The sequence below is a fragment of the Nanorana parkeri genome, unplaced genomic scaffold (genome assembly GCF_000935625.1).
Source record: "Nanorana parkeri isolate BGI_ZX_2015 unplaced genomic scaffold, ASM93562v1 scaffold39, whole genome shotgun sequence".
In the NCBI taxonomy this organism is placed as follows: domain Eukaryota; kingdom Metazoa; phylum Chordata; class Amphibia; order Anura; family Dicroglossidae; genus Nanorana; species Nanorana parkeri.
In genome coordinates, this window is record NW_017306307.1 from 1,339,131 (window position 1) to 1,361,425 (window position 22,295).

At 39.3% G+C, this 22,295-nt stretch overlaps 1 protein-coding gene across 4 annotated transcripts in view; it reads right to left on the reverse strand.

Annotated features, from left to right (window-relative positions):
- Window positions 1–22,295, reverse strand: part of ANGPT1 (angiopoietin 1) — a 237,483-nt gene that overhangs the window by 78,350 nt on the left and 136,838 nt on the right. For all 4 annotated transcript variants that reach the window (XM_018570749.1, XM_018570726.1, XM_018570734.1 and 1 more), the window contains exons 2-3: window positions 15,266–15,421; window positions 11,912–12,033 (exon numbers count right to left, since the gene is read on the reverse strand). In XM_018570749.1, the coding sequence (XP_018426251.1) occupies window positions 11,912–12,033; window positions 15,266–15,421 (278 nt within the window). The remainder of the gene's footprint in view (window positions 1–11,911; window positions 12,034–15,265; window positions 15,422–22,295) is intronic.

Genomic DNA, 22,295 nt, shown 5'->3' on the forward strand with positions numbered 1-22,295 from the left:
CCCTTACACGGCTTTAGGCTAGGCCCCCCCACCGCACCGCCACAGGGCTAAGTGACCCGCTGGACCCAGGGCTGAGTGACCCGCTGGACGCAGGGCTGAGTGACACGCTGGACGCAGGGCTTGGTGACACGCTGGATGCAGGGCTTGGTGACCCGCTGGACGCAGGGCTTGGTGACGCGCTGGACTCAGGGCTTAGTGATGCGCTAGACTCACCTGAGAGTGACCCTGCAGAGCCCACCATAGATGCTGCACAGCCCATCTGAGACTGTCTATAGTGGGCTCTGAAGGGGTTCTAAGGTAGGCTGGTCAGGGCTGCATCTTCGCCCCTTTTTTAAAATGTTAGCTCTGTTTAACTTTATTATATAACTTTTATGTATCTCTTTCTTTTCCGTCTTCCATTCCAACATTCTGCCAGCAACAAAAAAAGTTGCTGTCTTAATATCTGAATTAAATCAATTTGTCTTCCTCATTACATGCTGACTTCCTTCTTGTATTGGAATATCCTGCCAAAGATAAGTGGATAGGGACCATCAATCCATCATAATATTTCATCACTCATTCTAAACCCAAATATTTAAATTCTACCACTTCCAAAGACAATGACTTGATAAACATATTCTATTTTCTCCAAATTTCTTTTCCAGCATAATAAAATCTTTTGATTATGGGTAGTTATATAAAATTATAACAAGATAGAATTATAAAATAATAATTTCTAATGAACAAAAATATACAGGATAGATTAATTTTTCTAAATTCCTTATTGAACATTTATTTGTGTGCCTCGGTGGTGATCTGGAGAAAGATGAAAGTCATTCCTCCAAGTTATCATCGATAACAGAAATAATTTTAGTGCATGCACTAGGAACATTATTTTTATTGGCCACAGACATTTGGACTCCCTGACAGTTTTAGAGCATTATGTTATTTTTCCGTAGACGTTGAGAGTTTACATATTTAACTGATAAGGTTGCTACATATTTTAAACATATTAGAAATATAATGGAATTCACATTTGGTTTAAATAAGAGAGGAATTTGTAATATGTGTAATTATACTGTATATGTATATATATCGCTTTTATTAATGTAAAGGGTGATCCTAGTCTAGGTGCTTTCTGTTATAGGGCAACAGTGCTCTCTTCCTATCTTTCAATCATGTTTCTCCATTGTTACCTTGTCATAAAGGCTTACCATGGAGACTACAAATGACCGTTTCAATGCCCATTATGCAGGCATGGTCCCATGATGTAACCATATGGAAACCCATCCTGGGAAAAGCCATGCAGCCATTGTTGGAGTGCATGTAGAAAGAATGTAAATGCAAAGAGGCTGTATGAGATCAGAAGCATTGCGAACAAAACAAAAAAATGCAAAAGGTGAAACCAAGATTTTTTTAAATATATTTTTTTGTTAATGGCAATATTTTATGCATTTCAGTTAGTGTTTGCATTTATGTAAACTAGTGTATATCACAGTCTTGTTTTTCATGCTTACATATTTATTTTTGTTATCAGTGTGCTAAATAAAAATCAGAAATGACTATTCCTATTTGATTGTCTATTGATCACCCATAGTGAGGCACATTCCATGGACAACGTAAGCCAGCAGAGTACAATAGCATTTTTTAGGCAATAGCCAAGGCAAATCAGTGCTCAACCTCAGGAATCAAGAGCTTGACTTTACTAAACCAGTGAATACTGTAATAGGTAACTTACACTTTAGGGCCATAAATATGTGGTTATCCCTCCACATTAATGAGTGCTGGTGTTTGCAGTTAATGCTATAGTATAGAAAGACAGTTCACCTCTGGCATTATGGTAACAGTTTGGGCAAACTTCTTTTTTGTTCCAGCATGACTGTTCAGCTCCAAAAAAGAAATGGTTTGATTAGTTTGGTGTACAGGAACTCAAGTGGCCTTCACAGAGCCCTGACCTTAACCTTACTGAACACCTTTGAGATGAATTGGAATGCCGACTTGAAGCCAGATGTTCTCATTTAACATCAATACCTGACCCAGCAAATGAATGACCACAGATTCTAATAAGAATAATGTACCATCTTGTGGAAATCCTTTCCAGAAAAATGGAGACTGTTATAGCCATACTCCATATTAATGCCCTTAGTTTGGAATAGAATGTCCATCAAGCTCATACAGGTGTGATGGTCAGGTGTCCTAAACTTTTGGCCATATAGTGTACCTTCGCCTCAGGAAAGGAACAAGATACCTTGCAGATAATCTCCATTGCACAACCTCCTGGGCACCAGAGGTATAGAAGAGCTCACTGCCCATCAGGCATTAGAGAAAAACCACTGACTGCAGGAAGGCATCCAGGCAACTATTAACATGCACTCACCAGCTTTAAAGATTCATACATGACATGTAAATAACTGGTGGATCAGAACATATCTGCAAATCTCTGATGTATAATAATCTTGTGGAATCTTGAACTCTCTAGATTGGTTTTCTCATCTCTATTTGCACAAGGGAGGAATTATGTTTTAATTTAAGATACATGAATTAAATGGCCTATTAGTCCCATCAGGGCCAATTCATTAGCCAACTAGCTCATAAATTAATTTACAGCAAGCGGCAAGCCACAAAGAGATGGGTGGTGGAAGAAACTGCTGACAAGTTTTCATGTTCAGCAGGGGTAATTTCAAGGCTTTGATCTTCCCCTAATTCTTTCTCAGCTTTGGTGCACACTGCTGGAACAAAGCACCTAGTGTGTCCGGCTGTCAATCCTTTGTCCAAGCTACTTTCCTATGATTGCATGGTAGACGTGCTTAGTCTGACAGCAAGCCTCTCTGTCTGTGTGTTTTACAGGCATTATGGGACTAGGCTGAAATTCATTTGTTTAACCAAAGCAGTTGATGTTTATTTTCAGTGTACAGATGGTCCTACTGAATGAACTGCAATGAGTGGTCACATCTGACACACAGAATATCTTAAAAACCATTTATTATGCACTGCACTGGTAGTTTAGATTAGGAAATGCATCAGCACATCGTATTAATTTACAAAAAAAAATATTATTCCTTTGTCAATTTTATCATAACCATGGTAATGTCATTAAACCGTTATGTCATTAAATTCAAGAAACTCTCGGAACTAAGTCTGTATTGTTTCCACAGCCACCAGATTTCACCCTAGTAAATAACAGCAGGAAACAGTTTGACTGACTAAATTCAGAGCATTAAAAACATTCTTCCTACATGGACCTTATTGTATTGGATGCAGTATAGCTAGTTTAGGAAATTTGGAACAAATAAAGCTGTAGCAACAGTGCAACTATTGCCTACAGCAGCAAGTCACATTTTTTTAACTATGAATGAAGAAACCTAAATGGTTGCAAAAGGTAACTGCACCACTTTTGCTCCAGATTTTATAAAAAAATTCACTATTAAATTATAATTTATGAATGATTTGTCACTTAGCCACTTGCTCTGGTAAAGGGATTAAGCAGGGCCAGACATCGGACTTGGTTAACTCTACCCTAATACTGCAAAAATATTGAGTGCAACAGCACTTTATACATCAACAATTACATTTAAAATTATTATTATTATACAGGATTTACTGTATATAGTGCCAACAGTTTGCACAGCACTTTACAAAATTAAGGGAGACAATACAGTTACAATTTCAATACAGGAGGGTTAGGAGGGCCCTGCTTGTGAAAACAGCTTTTATGCCAATAATGCCTATAGATCAGGGGTGCCCACAAGGTCGATCGCGATCTACCAGTCGATCGCATAGCGATCACTGGTAGATCGCCATGTCCTCTCCTCCCGCCGCTTCTCTGGATCCCCGCTGCTCTCCCCAGCGGGGATCCGAGAAGAAGTGAAGGAACCGGCGGCGGGGGAGGGCGGAGGACGGAGCCGCTGTCACTAACTAATGCAGAGCAGTGAGGAGAGAGAGAGACGCTCGGCCAGGATCTGACAGCCGGCGCCTCTCTCTCCCCTCACTGCTCGTCCGTTCTGTCACAGCGGCTCCGCCCCCCTGCGGCTCGTGGTATCCCACCGCTGCGTCTGCCTGGGAGAGCAGGGGGATCCAGAGAAGTTGCAGCCCCCTTGTGCGTGGACGAGCGGCAGAGGATCGGTACATGTCAGTAGTATGTACCAATCCTCTGTGCAGGACAAACACTGGAGTGATCGGCTGATCACTCCAGTGTTTGTAAATAACTGGGGACACATAGTACTATGTGTCCACAGTTATAAATGAATGAACAGGAGGTGATTTACATCACCTCCTCTTCATTCATAAGTTTCTCAATGAGGAGAAGCACTCTGTACAGAGGCTCCTCCCCATTCAGAAACAGCTTGATAGTAAAATATTTTCTGAATGAATGGGAAGCCTCTGTACTTTCCATTCATTTAGAATAGAGGCTGCAGAAAAAGAGATTGAGGACTTTGGTAGGACAGGCATTGACACCACATGACTCCCACAGTCTCCCAATGATGTGCTGGCATAGCACACGTGGACAATTATTCTGGGTATCTGGTTAAGGAGATCAGCAAGTGTCTTGTTTAATATAATTTAGAGACCCAAATAGAACCATTTTGTTTAAACAACAGACTTCCTTTAACATTAAAATGTAGTCAAATAATATTTTGCTTTTAGGCTCATTTTGCAGACACAGGCTAACTGTTTTATCACCTTGAACATTTATGTCCAGCTAGATAAATCTATATTAGGGCTGGTATCCTTGTCATCAATGCCCAGCAAATCAAGTCTGCCAAATTGCAGCCCAGTGTGTTTACTGGTTCAACCACCACGTACTTTCTGAGCCCACTGTGTCTTCACCCACACAAATTAGGAATTTGTCATGACTGGCCCTAAGCAAGAATCTGAATATTCAGTATTAAAATCTAATACATCTGCAGGCATAGCTGGAATACAGAGCGTGTTAACAGCATGTGCTCGAACAGCTGACAGGACCTTAGGGGGCCTCTCACCTCTGACAGTTAGATTGAAGAGTCATCCTCAGACAAGCTAATTAAAGCTTAAACTATATATCAACCCAATCACTAACAGCTTGTTTAATTTTTAACATGTTAAAGTAATTTGCAATTTTTTATTTAATCTGCAGCTTTTATTAAAATAATACCTGGCGATCCTGCTATGAAGGTCCTTGTTTAGCCACTTCCTGTTATAGGGTGACCACCTTTTGTCCCTTATATTTGGTATCACTTGTTCTGCCTGATGAAGGGGATCCTTCATCAGGCAGAACACCGAAACCGGAACGTTGTACGGAGTGTATTTATGCTGCATTTACGTTAATAAACAGACGTTTATGATTTGCAATTGGAGTGCCGGTGTCTCACTTCTTACTTTGATTGTGACTGTTGCCAGCCATCGACAGCCGCAGCACTCTATTCTACATCTTGGAGAAAGCGGTTTTGAGTGCTATGGGTTCACTGACTGCACCTTTTGTCCCTGTCTCCCAACTGTGATTCTGCCTTGTTCCCCTGTGTCAATTAGGCTTCTTTTGGAGACCACACATGGCCTTTTCAACACCCATTATGCAGACATGGTCCAATTTTGTCACCATCAGTAAACCCACCTTGAGAAATGTAATGCAGCCATCACTGGAGTATATGCATGTAGACAGAAAGTGGCTACAAAGAGAATGCCAGAGATCAGCAGCATTGAGATGCAACAAAGAATGAAAACAAAAAAAGATTAAATCAGTATTTTATTTTGTAAAAAGCAATTGCTTCTTTGGAACATCACAGATGCAAATATTCTCTTATGTCTTTAGAAACCTACTGGCTACTTGGGATCGCCATTTAAAACTAAATTAACATTTATATTTGATGACAGAGGCAGCAGTTTTTCACATAGATTTATCCCAAACACAATCCTGATGGTAGCATTTTGCAATGACCGGTGTCTTATGCATTAATTACTGGTAGCAGCTGAGACTTGGAGGATATATAGCATGACACTGCTGACAAGTGTATCATTATCTGACAAAATGGTCATGTCCATCAAGTAGTGACCTTAATGTATGGCAGTGTCACTATTTTCCCAGCCTTCCAGTTTCATATGTAGGATGTAAGTGACAGAGCCATCCATTAACAAAGCTAGCCTTGTGCCTTCCCATGGACAATGAGCCTCAGGCTACACCCAGGATCCCATTGCAGGCAGCACTGTGGGAAGCAACCTACACAGTACAGGAAGATAGTAATAAATGAAGGAGCTGCTAAAATTGCAGAAAATACCCAATTATTATTATTATTATTATTTACTTATTTTTCTAGTATGGAAAATCTGCTAATATGCAACCTTAGACCTTTTGTGTCTGTGCCTGTCCCCTCCACTGCATCATATTGTCTGTCAATACAACTTATACAGAGGATAATAGGTGAATCTGTTGTTGTTGTTATATTAAACAGGTAATGTTTTTTAATTCTTATATATTTGTCTGACTGTTACAGCCATGCCAATCTCATGGAAGGGAAAACGTTTTCTTTTGTAAAATGTAATGGGTTAATTAGACAGTCCCTCACATTACATGGTTTTGGCAAATCTAAAGGAAGTTATACAGATGGTAAGGTGTATGGTTTTAGGACATTAAAGCCAAATTATACCTTTTAATTTGTATTTGTTTTATGATGTCAGTCATGCCCAACAAAAAGTGAAGTATTTTTATTTTTTATGTAATAGTGCTGCAGTCCTATGCCAAACTACCATTTCCCAGAAGCGAGCTAGAAATCAGGACTTGAGAAAACCTGTATCCCATCGCACTCCTGACTGGATGGAAGCCCAGGTAAAACAGGGCTGGTGCGGCAGTGACAGCAGATGTCACTTACACACTTAGTGCGAGTGACTTCCTGTTTGGACTAGAAATCAGGAATACCCGGCAGAAGGCCATCCAGATATCCAGTGTTCCCCCTGCAAAATCACAACTAATCAACTCCAATAAATGAAGCTTATGCTTCTTGCTCAGGGAGGACACACAGAGCTAACATAGAGTGCAGTGGTCTAGAACTCCAACATGAAGCTGGGGAAGGGGAAATTGGCATAGGACTGCAGTGCTCACATAAAAAAAAAAGACAAGTACGTAACTTTGTTTTAGCCTGACCATATAAAACAAAAATAAATGCATAAATAAAGTACAACAGAGATTTATGTTTTCCAAACTCCAAATGTTCAGGTGCTCAGAAGAGGAAGGCAGACCCATACAGGTCCTACACGCAGTGCTATAGTGGTTTAAGATCATGACCATTTTTGTACCATTCAAAAAAATCAGTTGCACTTAATTTTTAATAGCTTTTTGTTTTAGTTGAAAAGAAACAATTGGTTCTTGAAGAGAAATCCACTGAATTTGACCAAATTTTTCCTTTTTGTTTTGCATGGACAATGGGATTTGAGGGGAGACTTTGGGGCTGATTTACGAAGCCCAACACGCACACGCGCAGTGCGCGTTTTAACCCGCAAAAATGCATTTACCAACCGAACACGCACATCATGGCGCGGTTTCACGCAGGCATGGCGCGTTTTTATGTATTTACTTGCGCGCGTGTCGTGTAATATGCGCCATCGGCTGCACGCCACTATAATAAAAAATTGCAAGTGCTAGAATCATATTTCTACTACTGCCATACATGTGCAAATCATACATATGATACATATGTTATTGCTATGCTTCTGTGCATACAAACATTCCACATAACACTTACAAACTGGTAAAAGACAGTATTCCAAAATAAGGTAACACAGTCTTTAGTAAAAAATGGCACCAGCTAAATTTTACATATAAGATGGAGAGTCTACTCGGTAGACAAAACCTTGGCCAAATCCTTCTCCTTCACAACCAACAATCCCTATTCAACTCTACTCTGCTGTGTCTATTCCAATTAGATTATTTCCTCGTGAGAAATATATTAAGAACACATTATTCCCTCCAATATAGAGTTGAACAATATCACTTCATCACTGTTTTGCTCCATTAATTTCATACTGTCTTCACTTATGTCAGTTAATCGCACAGACCTCAATAGCGCACCTACCTCTGGGAATTTCTAAGCAAAATGTTTCAAAGTGTCTAATGGATTGTTATGGAAAAAAATCCAAATTACACAGAGAACATGTCATAATGAAATAAAGTAAAAATAATATACTTCTGCTTTTACTGTGAATGACATTTATGATAACAATCACATTTCAGGGGAAACCAAAATAATGGATTATGTTGAGTAAAATAAAATGAAACATATTTTGAGCTTCATTTTTATTTGCTTTCCCTTCAATAACAAAATCTAAATTTTAAAAAATTCAATTTCTGTGAATTGTACAGAAATGTTTCAGCTTGCTGAAAGCCTTCTGTAGTCAAGGTAGTTAAATTCTGTTGTTTCCAACAGCTCATTATGACATTAAGGTAGATGTATGAACTGCAGTTTCATGTATGTCATTGCATGATAAGCTTCAGCACATGTAGAGATACTTCAGTAAAAAAAGGAATACGTATTTTGTAGCTCTGTAAGTTTGACCAGAGGAGTAGCTTGAATAATGCAAGTACCTTCTATCTCAGACTTGAATAAGGTGCTGTTGGTCACCTAAAGTAAGTATATGCTCAGACAATGACCTGAAAATATTTACATACTCAGTAAAAGCACTTTAAGACCAGCCCTAATTTACCTCTCTAGCTACAGGTACCGTGCAGAAGTTCATCTTCAAAATTTATAACAGAGGCAGCTCCTCTCCGATTACTTTTTTATGGCAGAAGCATTTTGTCAGACTGCCCATCCTCTAATGTAAAGAAACAGCAGGTCCTGTAAGCTGTTAGAAGTTGACTGAAACCCAAAGTACTGTCTGTGAATATGAACACCTAATGTTACCTCTCCTACCCTCTCTTAGACTTTTCTATGCCAATTTAGTTTTACTTATTACTGACTTTGCCCATTTTATTGACTAAGGTCCAGCAAGTGTAATTCTCCTGTTACTGAAAGTGCCGTTTCTTGCCACTGAAGCAGTCTTATTGGACAATGGAATTGAAGTTATTAGACCGTAGTCATAAGGTCAGGGAAAATCAGGCCATAGTAGAAGAGCTAAATTAAGTCATAGCAAGGAATGGAAGCTTTTTTGGCTAGTAACACAAACATCCTGTGGGGTTAGAGCTTACATTTTCAATAGACTTTACACTTTGACTGTACGCAATTTGTAAAAACTGATTAGATTTACTAAACTACTGTATAGAGGATGAGCACCTACATAACTATCCAATCAATTTGTATCCAATCCAACAGGTCATTTTACTACATATGAATATATAGCTCGGTCCACACACATGAGACTGATGGTTGGTTGCAGTGGAATTAGCCTTAACAAAAACAAAATCCCCAAATACAAAAAAAAAATACATCCAGCAATCAATACTCTACAACTCCTAGACATTCTCAATAAAAAAAATAATATATCAACACATCTTCAAACAAATGTCTCACTACAGATCCATTAAGTTATAACAATTTCCTCCATGAGGGATCACAAACACCTGTATATACTGAGTCTCCGATCTCAATTTAAATCATCGCCAAGCTATATTGTTTAGCAATTCTTCCTAATGATTACTGTCCTACTGCAAACTCTAATGATAAAAAAGTGTCCTGTTGCAGAACCTTAGGTCTGGCAGCCTTCTTTGCTCATGGTTATGGAGACCCAGCATCCACGCTGCCCTCTTTGGTCATGTATTTCCCAACTCTTACTCTAGTATCCACAATAATGCTTGGCTAGGTTCATTCTTTTTGCTTCAGTCTATGAAGCAAGTAGTGCAGACCACACAAGGGTAAAGATTCATAAGCAATTTGTGATACTCACAATATGAAACCATATAAAAATGCATTAAAACAAACTTCGGCATATATCCTGATCCAGGTCTCATCTTAGTAAAGGACTTTAGGAGATGGTGGGAGGCTGATATTATTATTATACAGGATTTATATAGCGCCAACAGTTTGTGCAGCGATTTGCAATATAAGGAAGAGATTACAATACAATTCAAGACAAGATGGTAAGGAGGGCCTTGTACATGAGGGCTTACAATCTAAAGGGAGGGGGAAGTGATACATGAGCAAGTAGCTGTGTGGGGATGAATTGTTTGAGAATGTGATGGTTCAGTCATTAGTTTGAGGCGGGATAGGCTTCCCTGAAGAAATGAGTCTTTAGGGATCGCCTAATGGTAGTCAGAGTAGAAGATAAATGGACAGATTGGAGTAGAGAGTTCCATAGAACGGGAGAGACTCTAGAGAAGTCCTAAAGGTGAGCATGGGAGGAATTCACAAGGGAGCTAGAGAGCAGAAGGTCTTTGGAAGAGCGGAGGGGGTGGTAAGGGTGATCCTTTGAGACTTACAATATTATTTGCATAAGTATGCTAGCTGTATGAAAAATACATGTCATTATTTTTTAAACACTGCACAACTGTATTAAATTAGGTTTTGCCTAATCAGTCTGAAGTTCAGCTTTAAGTAATCATACCAGTATTAGCCACAGAGCCTTTTGGCTGTCTATGGTCCTCTTGACTACAGGCCATTGTACATAATGCTGTTATACACACTCAGGAGACAGCATGTGTTACATGAGGTCAGGCAGATGGAGCAGCAGCAGATTTCAGGTGACTTCGAACCTCTAGGGCTTAGAATCACCCTCAGACCAAAGAATGTGCAACCAATTTTGTTAAAGAATTCTTAACCCTTGCAGTGGGGCTACTCCTGCACTGTAAGGGTTACGTGCTCCTTTTTATCTTTGTGTGAAAATAACAATAATACTCTTCCGATCCTTGGAGCTGGCTGGCTGTTAGACCGGTCTTGCCAACATGTTTCCATCTCAGCTCCAGCGGTATAATGTCCGTGAATCATTACGTCCAATACACTGTGTATTAGACGTGAGGGCACAAAGGGGCATACCATCACTGGAATGGAGAGAGCGGTCTAACAGCCAGCCAGCTGTGAGGTTCAGGTGAGTATAACTTTGTTATTTTTGCACCTAGATGAAAAGGAGCACATAACCCTTACAGTGCAGGAGTAGCCCCACTGCAAGGGTTAAGATAATTTTTTTCCTGCCATTCTTCTTTAAACTTAGTTTTGTGCTAAAATTTTAATTTTTACCTTCTCTGAAAGAAAGATTATCGACTCACCATGCCATTCTGCAAGGCAAAGTTTGCTTTAAAAAGTTTTTCCTCAGCTAGGAGTGCACGTCTAGTGATGACCATGACTTTAAGGTTATTAATACCATTAAGGTTAGGGTGAGTATTAGGGTTAGCACTAGCAGGGTTATTTACAAAAGGGTGAAGAGTTTGGAGAAGGCAGGAGAAGTGAACAATCTAGAACAACATAGCCGAACTCGAAACTAAGCTGAACTGGATAATTTTTCCAAATCAGCTATGTTGTCCTAGATTGTTCACTTCTCCTGCCTTCTCCAAATTATTCACCCTTTTGTGAATAACCCTGTAGGTTTAGCGTTAGCAAAAGTGATTGGATAAGGGTTACCATTAGGGCGAGCGTGTTTGTGCAAAAGAACAGGCTCAAGAGAGTTGAAAGGAACTTTCCTAACTTTCAAGAGTCAATTAAAGGCCACTGCACCCTTAAAAAAACACCAGAAAATACCTTAATGTTGTTGTGCCCGTTGACTGCAAGGCATTTTAACAAACTGCAGTTCGCAGAAAATCCTAATTTTTGATGACATTTTGTCAAAGTGAAAACTCACAATTTTGCTCATCAGAGCAATACTTCTGACCAGTTCTTCCTAAAAAAATTATCTATAATTTTACCATTACATTTTTTTTTAGCAACTAAATTAGGCAACAATAAGGAGGAATCAGATCACCTTTACAATTTTAAAGGTATAATTTAATATTAATCATAGCTTACTTGGTAGGAGTGAGAATGGTGTGATGTCAATGTATTACCTGTTTTTCTCATGAATTTTTATAATTTCGTGAGTTTGTTGAATAAGCTGTTTTTCTAGTTTATACGTCGACAAAGAATTCTCCAACAGCTGAATCTCCAGTCGAGAAGTTTGATTGAGAACCTTGAAGAAAGAAAAGGAATCTTGAGTTGAAACTGCCATCTTTCAAAATGTCCTGTTATATTAACACAGGGATATAAAAAAAAATATATGACCTAGTCTAACAAGCCTTGATGGATAGCAAACAAGCACAGCGTGATTGTGTAAGGATGCATTACTGCAAACTAAAAGCTATGAATGCATGTCATTGAAGCATAAGTAAATGTTATTGTAAAGCTGTAGTTATATATCTCCCCTGGCATTTGCATGGTGGTCCGACAGAAACTCATGCTTGACAGCATGGTGAGCTCTTATTGGCTCGTGGGATATATGAGGTTTGACAGCCATTTTTATTTCACACTTTGGCTCGGCTCGGTATAACTCTTGTACTCAGCAGAATCCTTGCAGCCGGGGGATTTAGGGATCTAAAAACAGCTGGACCAGCTTCTGTTCAAATGATGATAAAATAAAGGCTTGTGATTTTTAATTTAACCATAACTGTTGAAATAAACCAAAAAGTGCATGTTAGAACTGTGAAAAGGACAAATTGTCTTTGGCGTGAAGTTGTTTCTGTGTTCTAGATTCAGTTTAATTGTTTAGACAAAATAGTGCAGTTCTAAATAGTTGTTGTGTTAGTACTCGAAATCCATAGAATCCAGCTTGTGTAAATTATTGAAGCATTTCTATCATATCACACTGTATGAACAAAGCTATGTGAACACCCCTCCAAATTATGGGCAACAGTTTGGGGAAGGTCCTTTTCTGTTCCTGCTTGACTGTGTACAAAGTCAGCTCCATAAACACGTTTGTTAGAGTTTGGTGTGGAGGAACTAGAGTGATACAAAGTCCTAATCTCAGCCCGATTAGACAAATTTGGGATAAAATAGAATGATTATTGTGAAGAAAGTCTTCTAATCCTATATCACTACAAACACACTTCAAAATCTTGTGGAAAGGCTTCCAGAAAAGTGGAGGCTCTTATAGCCTCAAGGAGGGATATGTTTTTTTTTCCTGTCTGTGATGTTGTTGTTGACATTCCCCTCACCTCCTGTCTGGTAAAATGCTGTCAGCATGACAGGAAGTGGGGGGAAAAATCTCTATTAGAGTGTCCTGGATAGCAGTACATATCCAATAGGGGTTCTAATCTCTCTCCACTCTAACTAAAACTAAGAAAAAAAAGTTGTGACTTGAAAAACACTTGACAGTTCTGGCTTGACAGTAGTCACCGAAAAAGGAAAATTAATACATTTTCTTGTTATACACATGACCAGTCGAGGAAGAAATTACAAATATGTACAGTACCTGCATTAATAAAAAATATGGACCAGCAACCCAGAAAAAATGTGAGGCTCCTCAAAAATTACTTTCAGGTAAATGTTAAAATAATAACTGAAAATGCCGAATTTACTGAAAATACACTACAGTTGTCTTATTTTCAGGGCACTCTAATAAAGCAAAAGAAGCCACAAAGAAAAACACTGTTTTTTTTATCGCTCCGGCAAGCGATTCCCATAATTGCCTAATGGCTGAATCATTGATCTTTGTGCTCGTTCATGCCAAAGTTGTAAAATTGTCACAGGTACAATTATTGTGAAGCCAGAGTCGAATTTCTGAAGCAAAATAAATAGAGGAGCATTATCGGAAATTAATAATCTACTTCAAAAAGAATTAATAGATGAACGAACAAATTTATTTTGGCTAACATATGTATCACTCGCAGCTATTAGTTCCAGTGTTTATTTGAACTTAGATGTTGTTTAGTTTACTGTCTGACCTCAACCTTTATATGAATGGCACATTCAGTGTTTTCATTACATGGAATACAACACTAAAACATGGGACTTTCTGTTACACACCATCAGTGTTGACTTTTCCAGCTTCAGTGTATATCATTTGTTTAACATGTACCACTGACACGCTTATAAGTATATTTATGATAGTATCATATGTGACATCGGTTTTTGTAGTAGTTGTATAAAGGAACCATCATCTTAACTGTTATTGTATTACTGCTATAGCCAGGGGTGAAAGATTGTCATCATCATAACTATTTTCTTTAGTGTATAATGCCAACTTTTTGATAAATTTAGGATTCTAAATCAAATTTCCTTCTGCCCATACAATAGCATTTAAAAAAGTGATTGATGATTTTATTAGTAATAATCTTTACAAGTGGATCCTAATTCAAAAAGTGAAGATTTTATGTCTTATATGGAATATCTATAAATATTAATTGTAACTATGCAGTACCCAGAAAAAAAATGTGCATTCATCTTTTTGCATTAAATTACTTCTGAACAATAGCAATGAACTTCTTGTACTTAGGTATTCCTTCATGTCTCATGGATGTATATCTGCAGTGCTCTTAAGGCACCACTAATTCTTACTGCTACCCTAAGAGATCTGGAGTGAGATCTGGTGATGTCACTACAGTGATGCTCACTGTTCTCCTTGTGGAGAGGAAGCTGTACCTAAGGTTCTTCATCCAAGGTGAAAGAATCTCTCTGCATATATTTTATTCATTCTGGGGATCTGGGTTTCCTCTACCTCTTCTTTTGTTTCCTGAATATTATCCCACCAGTCATCAAAGTGGAAACTTTGACAGGAAGCAAAGCCCTGCTCCTCTACCAAGATGGACACCTCCACATAGAGACACAGTGTAGAACAAGGCATGGTAAGTTGGTCACTCGAAAAAGATCAGCTGCAGGGAGTTCCCAGGCAATATTGGTGACTAGTTCTTTACCCCTAGGTTGCTTCTTTGGACACAGCTTCCACAGTACAGGTCCTCCTTCATTTTTACCGTGATGGTGTAATGGGGATTTTGAACACTCACAATAAACCCCGTATTTTGCTTAGGTCAGGGCTCACTGCTGCACCCAGTCTGAAACCAAGTAATAGATGTGGAAGTGACTCAGAAACAGAAATCTTGCTGCTATCCCCTCTCAATAGTACAATTTATTTACTCAATCTGTGCCATCTAAAGGAGCTCACATTCAATTGTCCCTACACTACATGCACACACACTTGCTGCAGTTTTGCAGGTAGACAGATTATACCTACCAATATCTCTTTGATTTGTGGGGTAGAAACAGGGTGTGGAGAACAAATAAATGTCATGCATACAAATGACCCAGGTAGGGTATCAACCAACATAAAGCTACAAAGCAAGAGTGCTAACCATATAGACACCATGCTTTCACACCAGCCCTGCTTTTACTCTGGCAACTATCTCTTACACAGAGACCCTGTCACCTACCTGAGTCTCCACATCAGTGAGCTTCCGAGTCTGCTCTGCTGTTTGGCTCAGCAAACTTGTTCCTATTTCCAGCATAGTAGCCGTCTGGTTCTGAACCGCATTTTGCTGCATCTGAACCATCTCTGACTTCATGTTGTCCACAATATAGTTCTCCAACTAAGAAAAAAGAAAAAAATTAATTAGCAGGTAAAACATTTCATTTTATTTTTTGGTGTTCAGATATAAACGCGCAGAAAACAAATCCGTAATACAAAAAATGCTTCTTAACGTATGTGCCACTGAGTAGGCTAAGTCCTAGATCTGCAAAGAGGAAAGCAACACAACTTGAACATGTCCAGATTTAATTAAATTGAGAGTCTTTTATTATGAAAAGCCAAAGCATTTTGGAGGTTTAAAGGGTACACCTATATCAGGGCAGCAAAGATGAAATGGGAGATTTGAATCAGTATTTATTACTGATAATGAGTATGCACTGTATACAGTGTAGAATATCAAATGCAGATGCAGATGTCACGGAATTAGATTATAAGACAATAATGTATAAGAATATACCATACATTATCGTGGTGTCTAATAAAATAGGACTAGCATAGAAATCATCACAAGTAAAAAAAATAGATGAAATAAAATTAGTAAACTTAAAGGTTAACCATGTATACAGCAAATACAATATATGAATCAACAAATTTATAGAGCATAGAACTGGCCAGAAAACTGATCTTAATTTCAATCGTGGGACATCATGTCAAAATTGAAGCTTAGCATCAAACAGTGCACTATGAGTTCATTTCTCAACAATACATATAGGTATAAAGTTCTAGGACATGAATACATAAGGGATGAATTTACATGTGGTAAACCATAGAGTAAATAGTTGCGTAGGTGAAGGCAGCCTATTACAGACTGTTGCAGAGGTTTATGAAATCTGTGGTCAACCAACCGCAACATTCTAAGCATGTCAAATTGTATTTAAAAATGATTTAGTTTGTTTAAAAGATCTCCAATTTAAAGTTTGAAAGTGTTACTTTAAGCTATTATTATAGTGCTTCGAAATAGCAAGGTTTAATCACTTGATTAATTACAACAAGATCATTATAGAACAAGGGTGAAAGGTGAAGGAAATTGTTAATTTGTTGGAAATTGTTTGGAAATGAAGGAAAGAAAATATATTTTGGCTTTCCCTAGAGAAGCCCAAAGTGAAGTCTTGTTCTTTCTTGATGATTCATATGTCTTAAAGTTTATGTGTGGCTTGAATGTGCAAACAGCTTACAATGTTCACTAGACCAGTGTTTCTCAACCTTTTTTCAGTCATGACACCCTTTAAAAGTATGCAAAATCTCGAGGCACCCCAGTCTAAAATGTAAAAAATGTAAATATAAAAATGAAAAAAATGATCACCAAATACCAAAAGAATGTAGGGTTTCCCCCTTCACATTAGGAGCCCCCTTTCACATCAGGAGCCCTCTTCACATGAGAAGCCCCCATTCACATCAGGAGCCCCCATTTTATATCAGAGTTTCTCCTTTCACATCAGAGTTCCCCCTTCACATCAGAACTCTCTTTCACATCTGAGTCCTCAGTCCCCTTTTACAATAGTGTCCTGCAATCACATTATGCAGCATGGCAAAGGGTGGGAGGTGGAGCAGGTCTGGTTGGAGGCAAACTTCTATCCTTTTCCAAATGGACCCCACCCTCACTGGATTAGCATCACACATTTCCATGCTGCCGACAGCCAGTTCACCTGCTCCCTAAAAAGACATGATGCTGTGTGAAAATTTCAAGACCCCTCTAAGGAAGCCAGGAGGCATCTTGGGGTACCACAGCACCCTGGTTGAGAATGGCTGCACTAGACAGAACAACTTCTAGAGCTGAAGTGGGATGGGTTATGATGACCAACAATCTAACATTACACATAAAATACATTAGTTGCCATTTTACAAAATGCATGACTAGTTTTTCATATTTCTGCAACCAAATACATCTAATAGAATAGGCATTAGTTCCTTCAATAAAGCCGAACTGAAAGGAAACAGTACAGAGATTAAAATATAAATATGTAAGGCATCATTTAAGGTAAGTCCTTATAGGCAGCATGAGGGGGAGGGGTTGTAATTATTTGTAAGTGAAGAACATAAGGTTTGGTTTTTTTTATTGCAAAGGAACACTTTTTCTTTGAAGTGAACTGGTGCCTTACCCATGCAAGATAATACAATGAGCTACATTTTAATGTGTACCTTTACTCAAAAAGTTCATGATTTTCCATAGGAAATGTACCCAGAAAAATTTACATTTGCCTTGAATTCCTCCATACAATAGCAGTGCACTTCCTGACATGTGACTATGCCTAGGCACTCCGGTTCTTGTAGCCCTAACGTTCCATATCTGCATTTTGAGATAATCTAAGAAACATCCCACCCAATCCTGCCTCTGATTATTGTTAGTCATAGGAGATTTGGCATTGTATAAGGCAATGTCTTTAATGTCTTTAGGCCTTTTTTGGCATAACTTCTACAAGATATGCCATCTTAGCAGTATACACTGACCTATCCCCCACTTCCCCTTTTCTGTTCAGCCACTGGGAGGTAAGAAAGATCCCCCTGTGTTAGCTAACTTCTTCAGTTGATGTTTACACAGGGCTGAATACTCTTCCTACACCATGTGACAGCTCCGGGCAAATCAAGTGCTGCCATGTGCAATTTAAGTGCAGGGTGCTGTGGGGAATGCTACATGACACTCTACACTCACACTCACTGCTGCCATATGCAATTTAAGTGCAGGGTGATGTGGGGATGCTACATGACACTCTACACTCTCAAGCAGTGGGTTGAATGATGCTGGGCGTCATTTAACCCAAAGAACTGAGGACATCTAGTGGTGGTAAGAAGGACAGCACAATAAAGGAAATGAGTACTCCATCTAGAGCTGTCTTTGTTTTAACTGCCTGGGCTATTCTTTTTTTAATTATAAGCTGGAGTTTGGTTTTAAAGTTATACCGTGTAATTCTAAAATTAATATCTGGTGCTGTGCTTTTCATCTACACCCCTTATTGGCCTTAATTGTCTGCCCTTCTACCTGTCATAGGATGGCTCCTAAAAGTCAAATGTACCAGACAAGCAACTGGGACTTCTTCAGACCTGGACAGGGGAGTACTGTTCGATGGAGGAATTATTCTACCCTTCACATCACAACTACAAGAGTAAGTATAACTATTATAACATTAGATATTGCGTCTACTAACTCCAGAACAAGGCTAGAAAACCAGAAAAGAATATCTAGCAGAAGATATTGCTTTTCATAGCTACTCTTTTAATTCTCCCTTCACCATTTTCCAAAATTGAAAAAGTAAACAAAGTCTTAAAATTTCAGAAGGAAAATACTATCTGTCTCCAAATGACCCTAGACGTGTCCCCCCCATTAATTGGTTTTACAATTGCCTGCAAGGTATGATGAGATCGTAGAAGATTTTATGATTGTATCTGTTTCCACAAGTTTTATGTTTCTACAATTACTGACTACTGTCAACAGCTTGCGGCATTTTACTCAAGGATTTATAAATGACACACATAAAACATTATCCTAGGCATGGCTAATACCTTTAACATCCTATTTGTCTTGTTTTACAAGCTTAATGCTTTCCCTTGCAGGCATACCATCAAGATACATTGGACATGTGTATTTATAGGGCAATAAATGTCTAAGCTGTTACAATGTAATGGAGGATGCAAGCAAAAGTCAATGTTTCTGAGCTTGGGGGTTACAGTTTTGTGATTCCAGTGAGTAGGGCAGTAGTATGGAGGACCACCTGTGCAGTAGCAAAAATCAGAATGCTGAAAAGAAGGGTGGTAGGCAAGGTCTTTCATCAAACAAGCTTTATTGTCAACAATCACGGGGTTATTAATTTTTTTTAACAAAGAGTTTATTGAGAATGGGTTGATTTTTTAAGTGGAGTATTTAAACACTAAAAAATCACTATGTTTTAACATGTTATTTTAATTTTAAAGTATTAGTATGTTCAAACCTTTAAGCCTGCTGCTTTCTAATGCTTGGTGATCCTGCCATAATTGTTCTTTTTCAGGCACTTCCTGGTACAGGGTGACAACGCTGTCCCACCTTACCAATTGTGCTCCTGTGTTGTCACTCTGTCACATGGGTTTTCCGAGGAAGACTACAAGTGGCTATTTCAAAACAGATTATACAGGAATAGTCAAGTCAGGAAACCTGCCCTAAGAAAATATCATGCCGCTCTACCTTGAGTGCATGTAAACAGGAAGCAGGTGCAAAAATGGCTACAGAAAATCAGCAGCACTAGGATATGACAAAGGATGAAAAAAATTATTAAAAAATGGCAATTGTTTATGATACACACTGCTTTAGCAAATCAAATGTCATTTATTTAGGGTTTATGTCTGCTTTAAAAAATAGCTGCAGTTTTCATTAACTAGCTCCATATGACTCCCTCACCACCAGTATCTAATCCCTGGATGGAATAACATACTCAGGAGCAGACTGCTGGCTGTTCAGCCCATTAGCCCTGGCTGGGCAGTGTTTACAGCCCTTGTACTGCCGGTGACTAGTAACAGTCAGCAAAATGACATTTATTAGACATACCATATTTAAAGACATAGTTATTTCACATTAAATGGTTTTATAGTTAAAGCAACCTTGTACCCAAATCCAAGGTCCGGATTTTCAACACTAGCCCTCTACCCCATGTCAAAACACTGCAATCCACTTTAAACATACGTTTCAATATCCACTTTCCTTACAGACTGCTTTTGCCTGCAGTGCCTAAGCGAGGGTGATTTCATGATCCTCTTGGTGAGATCCTTGGAAAGCCAAGGATCTCAAATCTCACAACAGGAAGTTCCTGCACTGTGGTGGAGTGTCCCTTTATGTAATTTGGGATATTCAGTGTTCCTGGGATCTGGTAGGAAGAATTGTGATGTCGCAGTCTGCTGTGCAACGATAGGGTAAGTATGTTTTTTACAACTTAATTTTGCATCACAAATTTATGGATAGCAACATTTTGACATGTGGTGGTATTTGATAAACAGACTTATAATTTAGTACAAGGTCCACTTTAATAAAGTCCACTCACAACTTCAAAATGTTAAAATGTAAAGTTTTGCATTTGGGTGGTAAAAAAACTCCTCTGGGTAAGTCATTGATGGGAAACAATTTGGTTGTCCTGAGGGCCATCCCTATAAAAAGGGGCATACACATCTCCCTGCCCAGCTCTTAACCTGGGACACGCTGGCTGGCGTCTCACTCAGCTTCTGGTAGCCAGTGACATCACTGGTTGCCAGTGACTGAATGGAATGCTCTGGTCTGAGGCAGAGCTGAGTGGAGCCCTCCCAGTTAGAGTGCACAACCAGCACCCCGCTATAATACGCCACACAGCCCTATAAATTCAGATGGGCTTATGGGGGAAAGCACTACTGCTAGGGGGCAGAGGCACTTTGCAATGTCTTTGATACAAAGTGTCTCTGGTATTAAGTGTCGTCATTAACTTTGCACTTAGAAAATGCACTTGGAAAAAGCAATCATATAACTGCACTGCTGCATCCACACTGCAGGTAATCCTGTTCACTCATGTCACCTCTATCTCCACCAAATCTGATTTCTACTCTCCAGCTTCGGATTCAGCTTCAGGAATCCGACTCAACCTCCCCTGCTGCTCTCTACCATGGTGGCCTCCACTGGAAACACTCACCCAGACCCAGTGGACGAAAAGGAGGTGTAGTGGGAATCCTTCTATCCCCAAAATGCACCTTTCATGTAATGCCTTCATGTACCTCTCTATCCCTCTCCTCTTTTGAAGCTCACTGTATTCGCTTATTTTCTCCAGTTTCTCTGAGGGTTGCTGTAATATAGTGACCTCCTAGACCGCTATCTCGCTTTCCTAATGACTTCTCTGCCTGGCTACCTTACTTTCTTTCCTCAGAAATACCCACTATCATTCTTGGTGACTTTAACATTGCTAATAACACTAACACCCTGGCTTCAACTCAATTTCTTAAAGTGACATTAAACCCTCAGATTTTTTAACATAAAAAACAATACTGTAATGTGTGCCTTACTGTAATCCATGGTAGTTTCCCTTCTCTTTGCTGCTCTTCCTTTTAAATCTGTATCTGTTCTCATGCTCTGCAGAACTTCTGTTTTGCAGCAGACTGCCTTGTCTGAGGAATAGATACACGGTGTCTGTGTATAGGCTTGTAACCTGAGCCAGCACTACAGGAAGAGAACCTGAGCTGAAAAGGGAAGTTCTCACCAAGCTTGAGAAGACATGAGGATTTAAAAGGAAAAGCAGCAAAGAGAAGGGAAACAACCATGGATTACAGTAAGGCACACATTACAGTATTGTTTTATGTTAAAAAATCTGAGGGTTTAATGTCACTTTAACCTAACCTCTTCTTTTGACCTAACACAATGGTCAGACACTCCTACTCACTCTGATGGTAACATACTAGATCTTATTTTCTCTTTCACCTATGCACTCCTTGCAACCTCTCAAACACCCCTTTTCCCCTCTCAGACCACAACCTTCTCAGTTTCATCCTCACCCTGTCCCCAACCATGAATCCCCCTACACGACACACTGTCACCCGGAGAAACCTTTGCCTCCTCGACCCTTCTCTTCTCTACTCTGCTACTGACTACCTCTATGATGAAATCTCACCCCTGTCCTGCCCTGACCTGGCTACTTCTGTCTTCAACAGCTCGCTCTCATCCTCCCTGGACACCTTGGCTCCCCTCACTACTCGCAGACTTAGACCACGTCCGCTACAACCATGGCAAACCAAAGAAACTAGAAATCTCAAGTGACATAGCCACACTCTGGAGCGATTGTGGCATACATCTAGGTCTCTGCTAGACTTTACCCTGTACAAAGCTACCCTCCTAAAATATAACTCCTCCGTCCGTGCTTCCAAACAGACTTATTTTGTCACTCTCATTAATACACTCTCGAAGTAGTTCCAACAGATGTTGATATGTTTAATCCTTACTACTGTTCACATGCAATCGA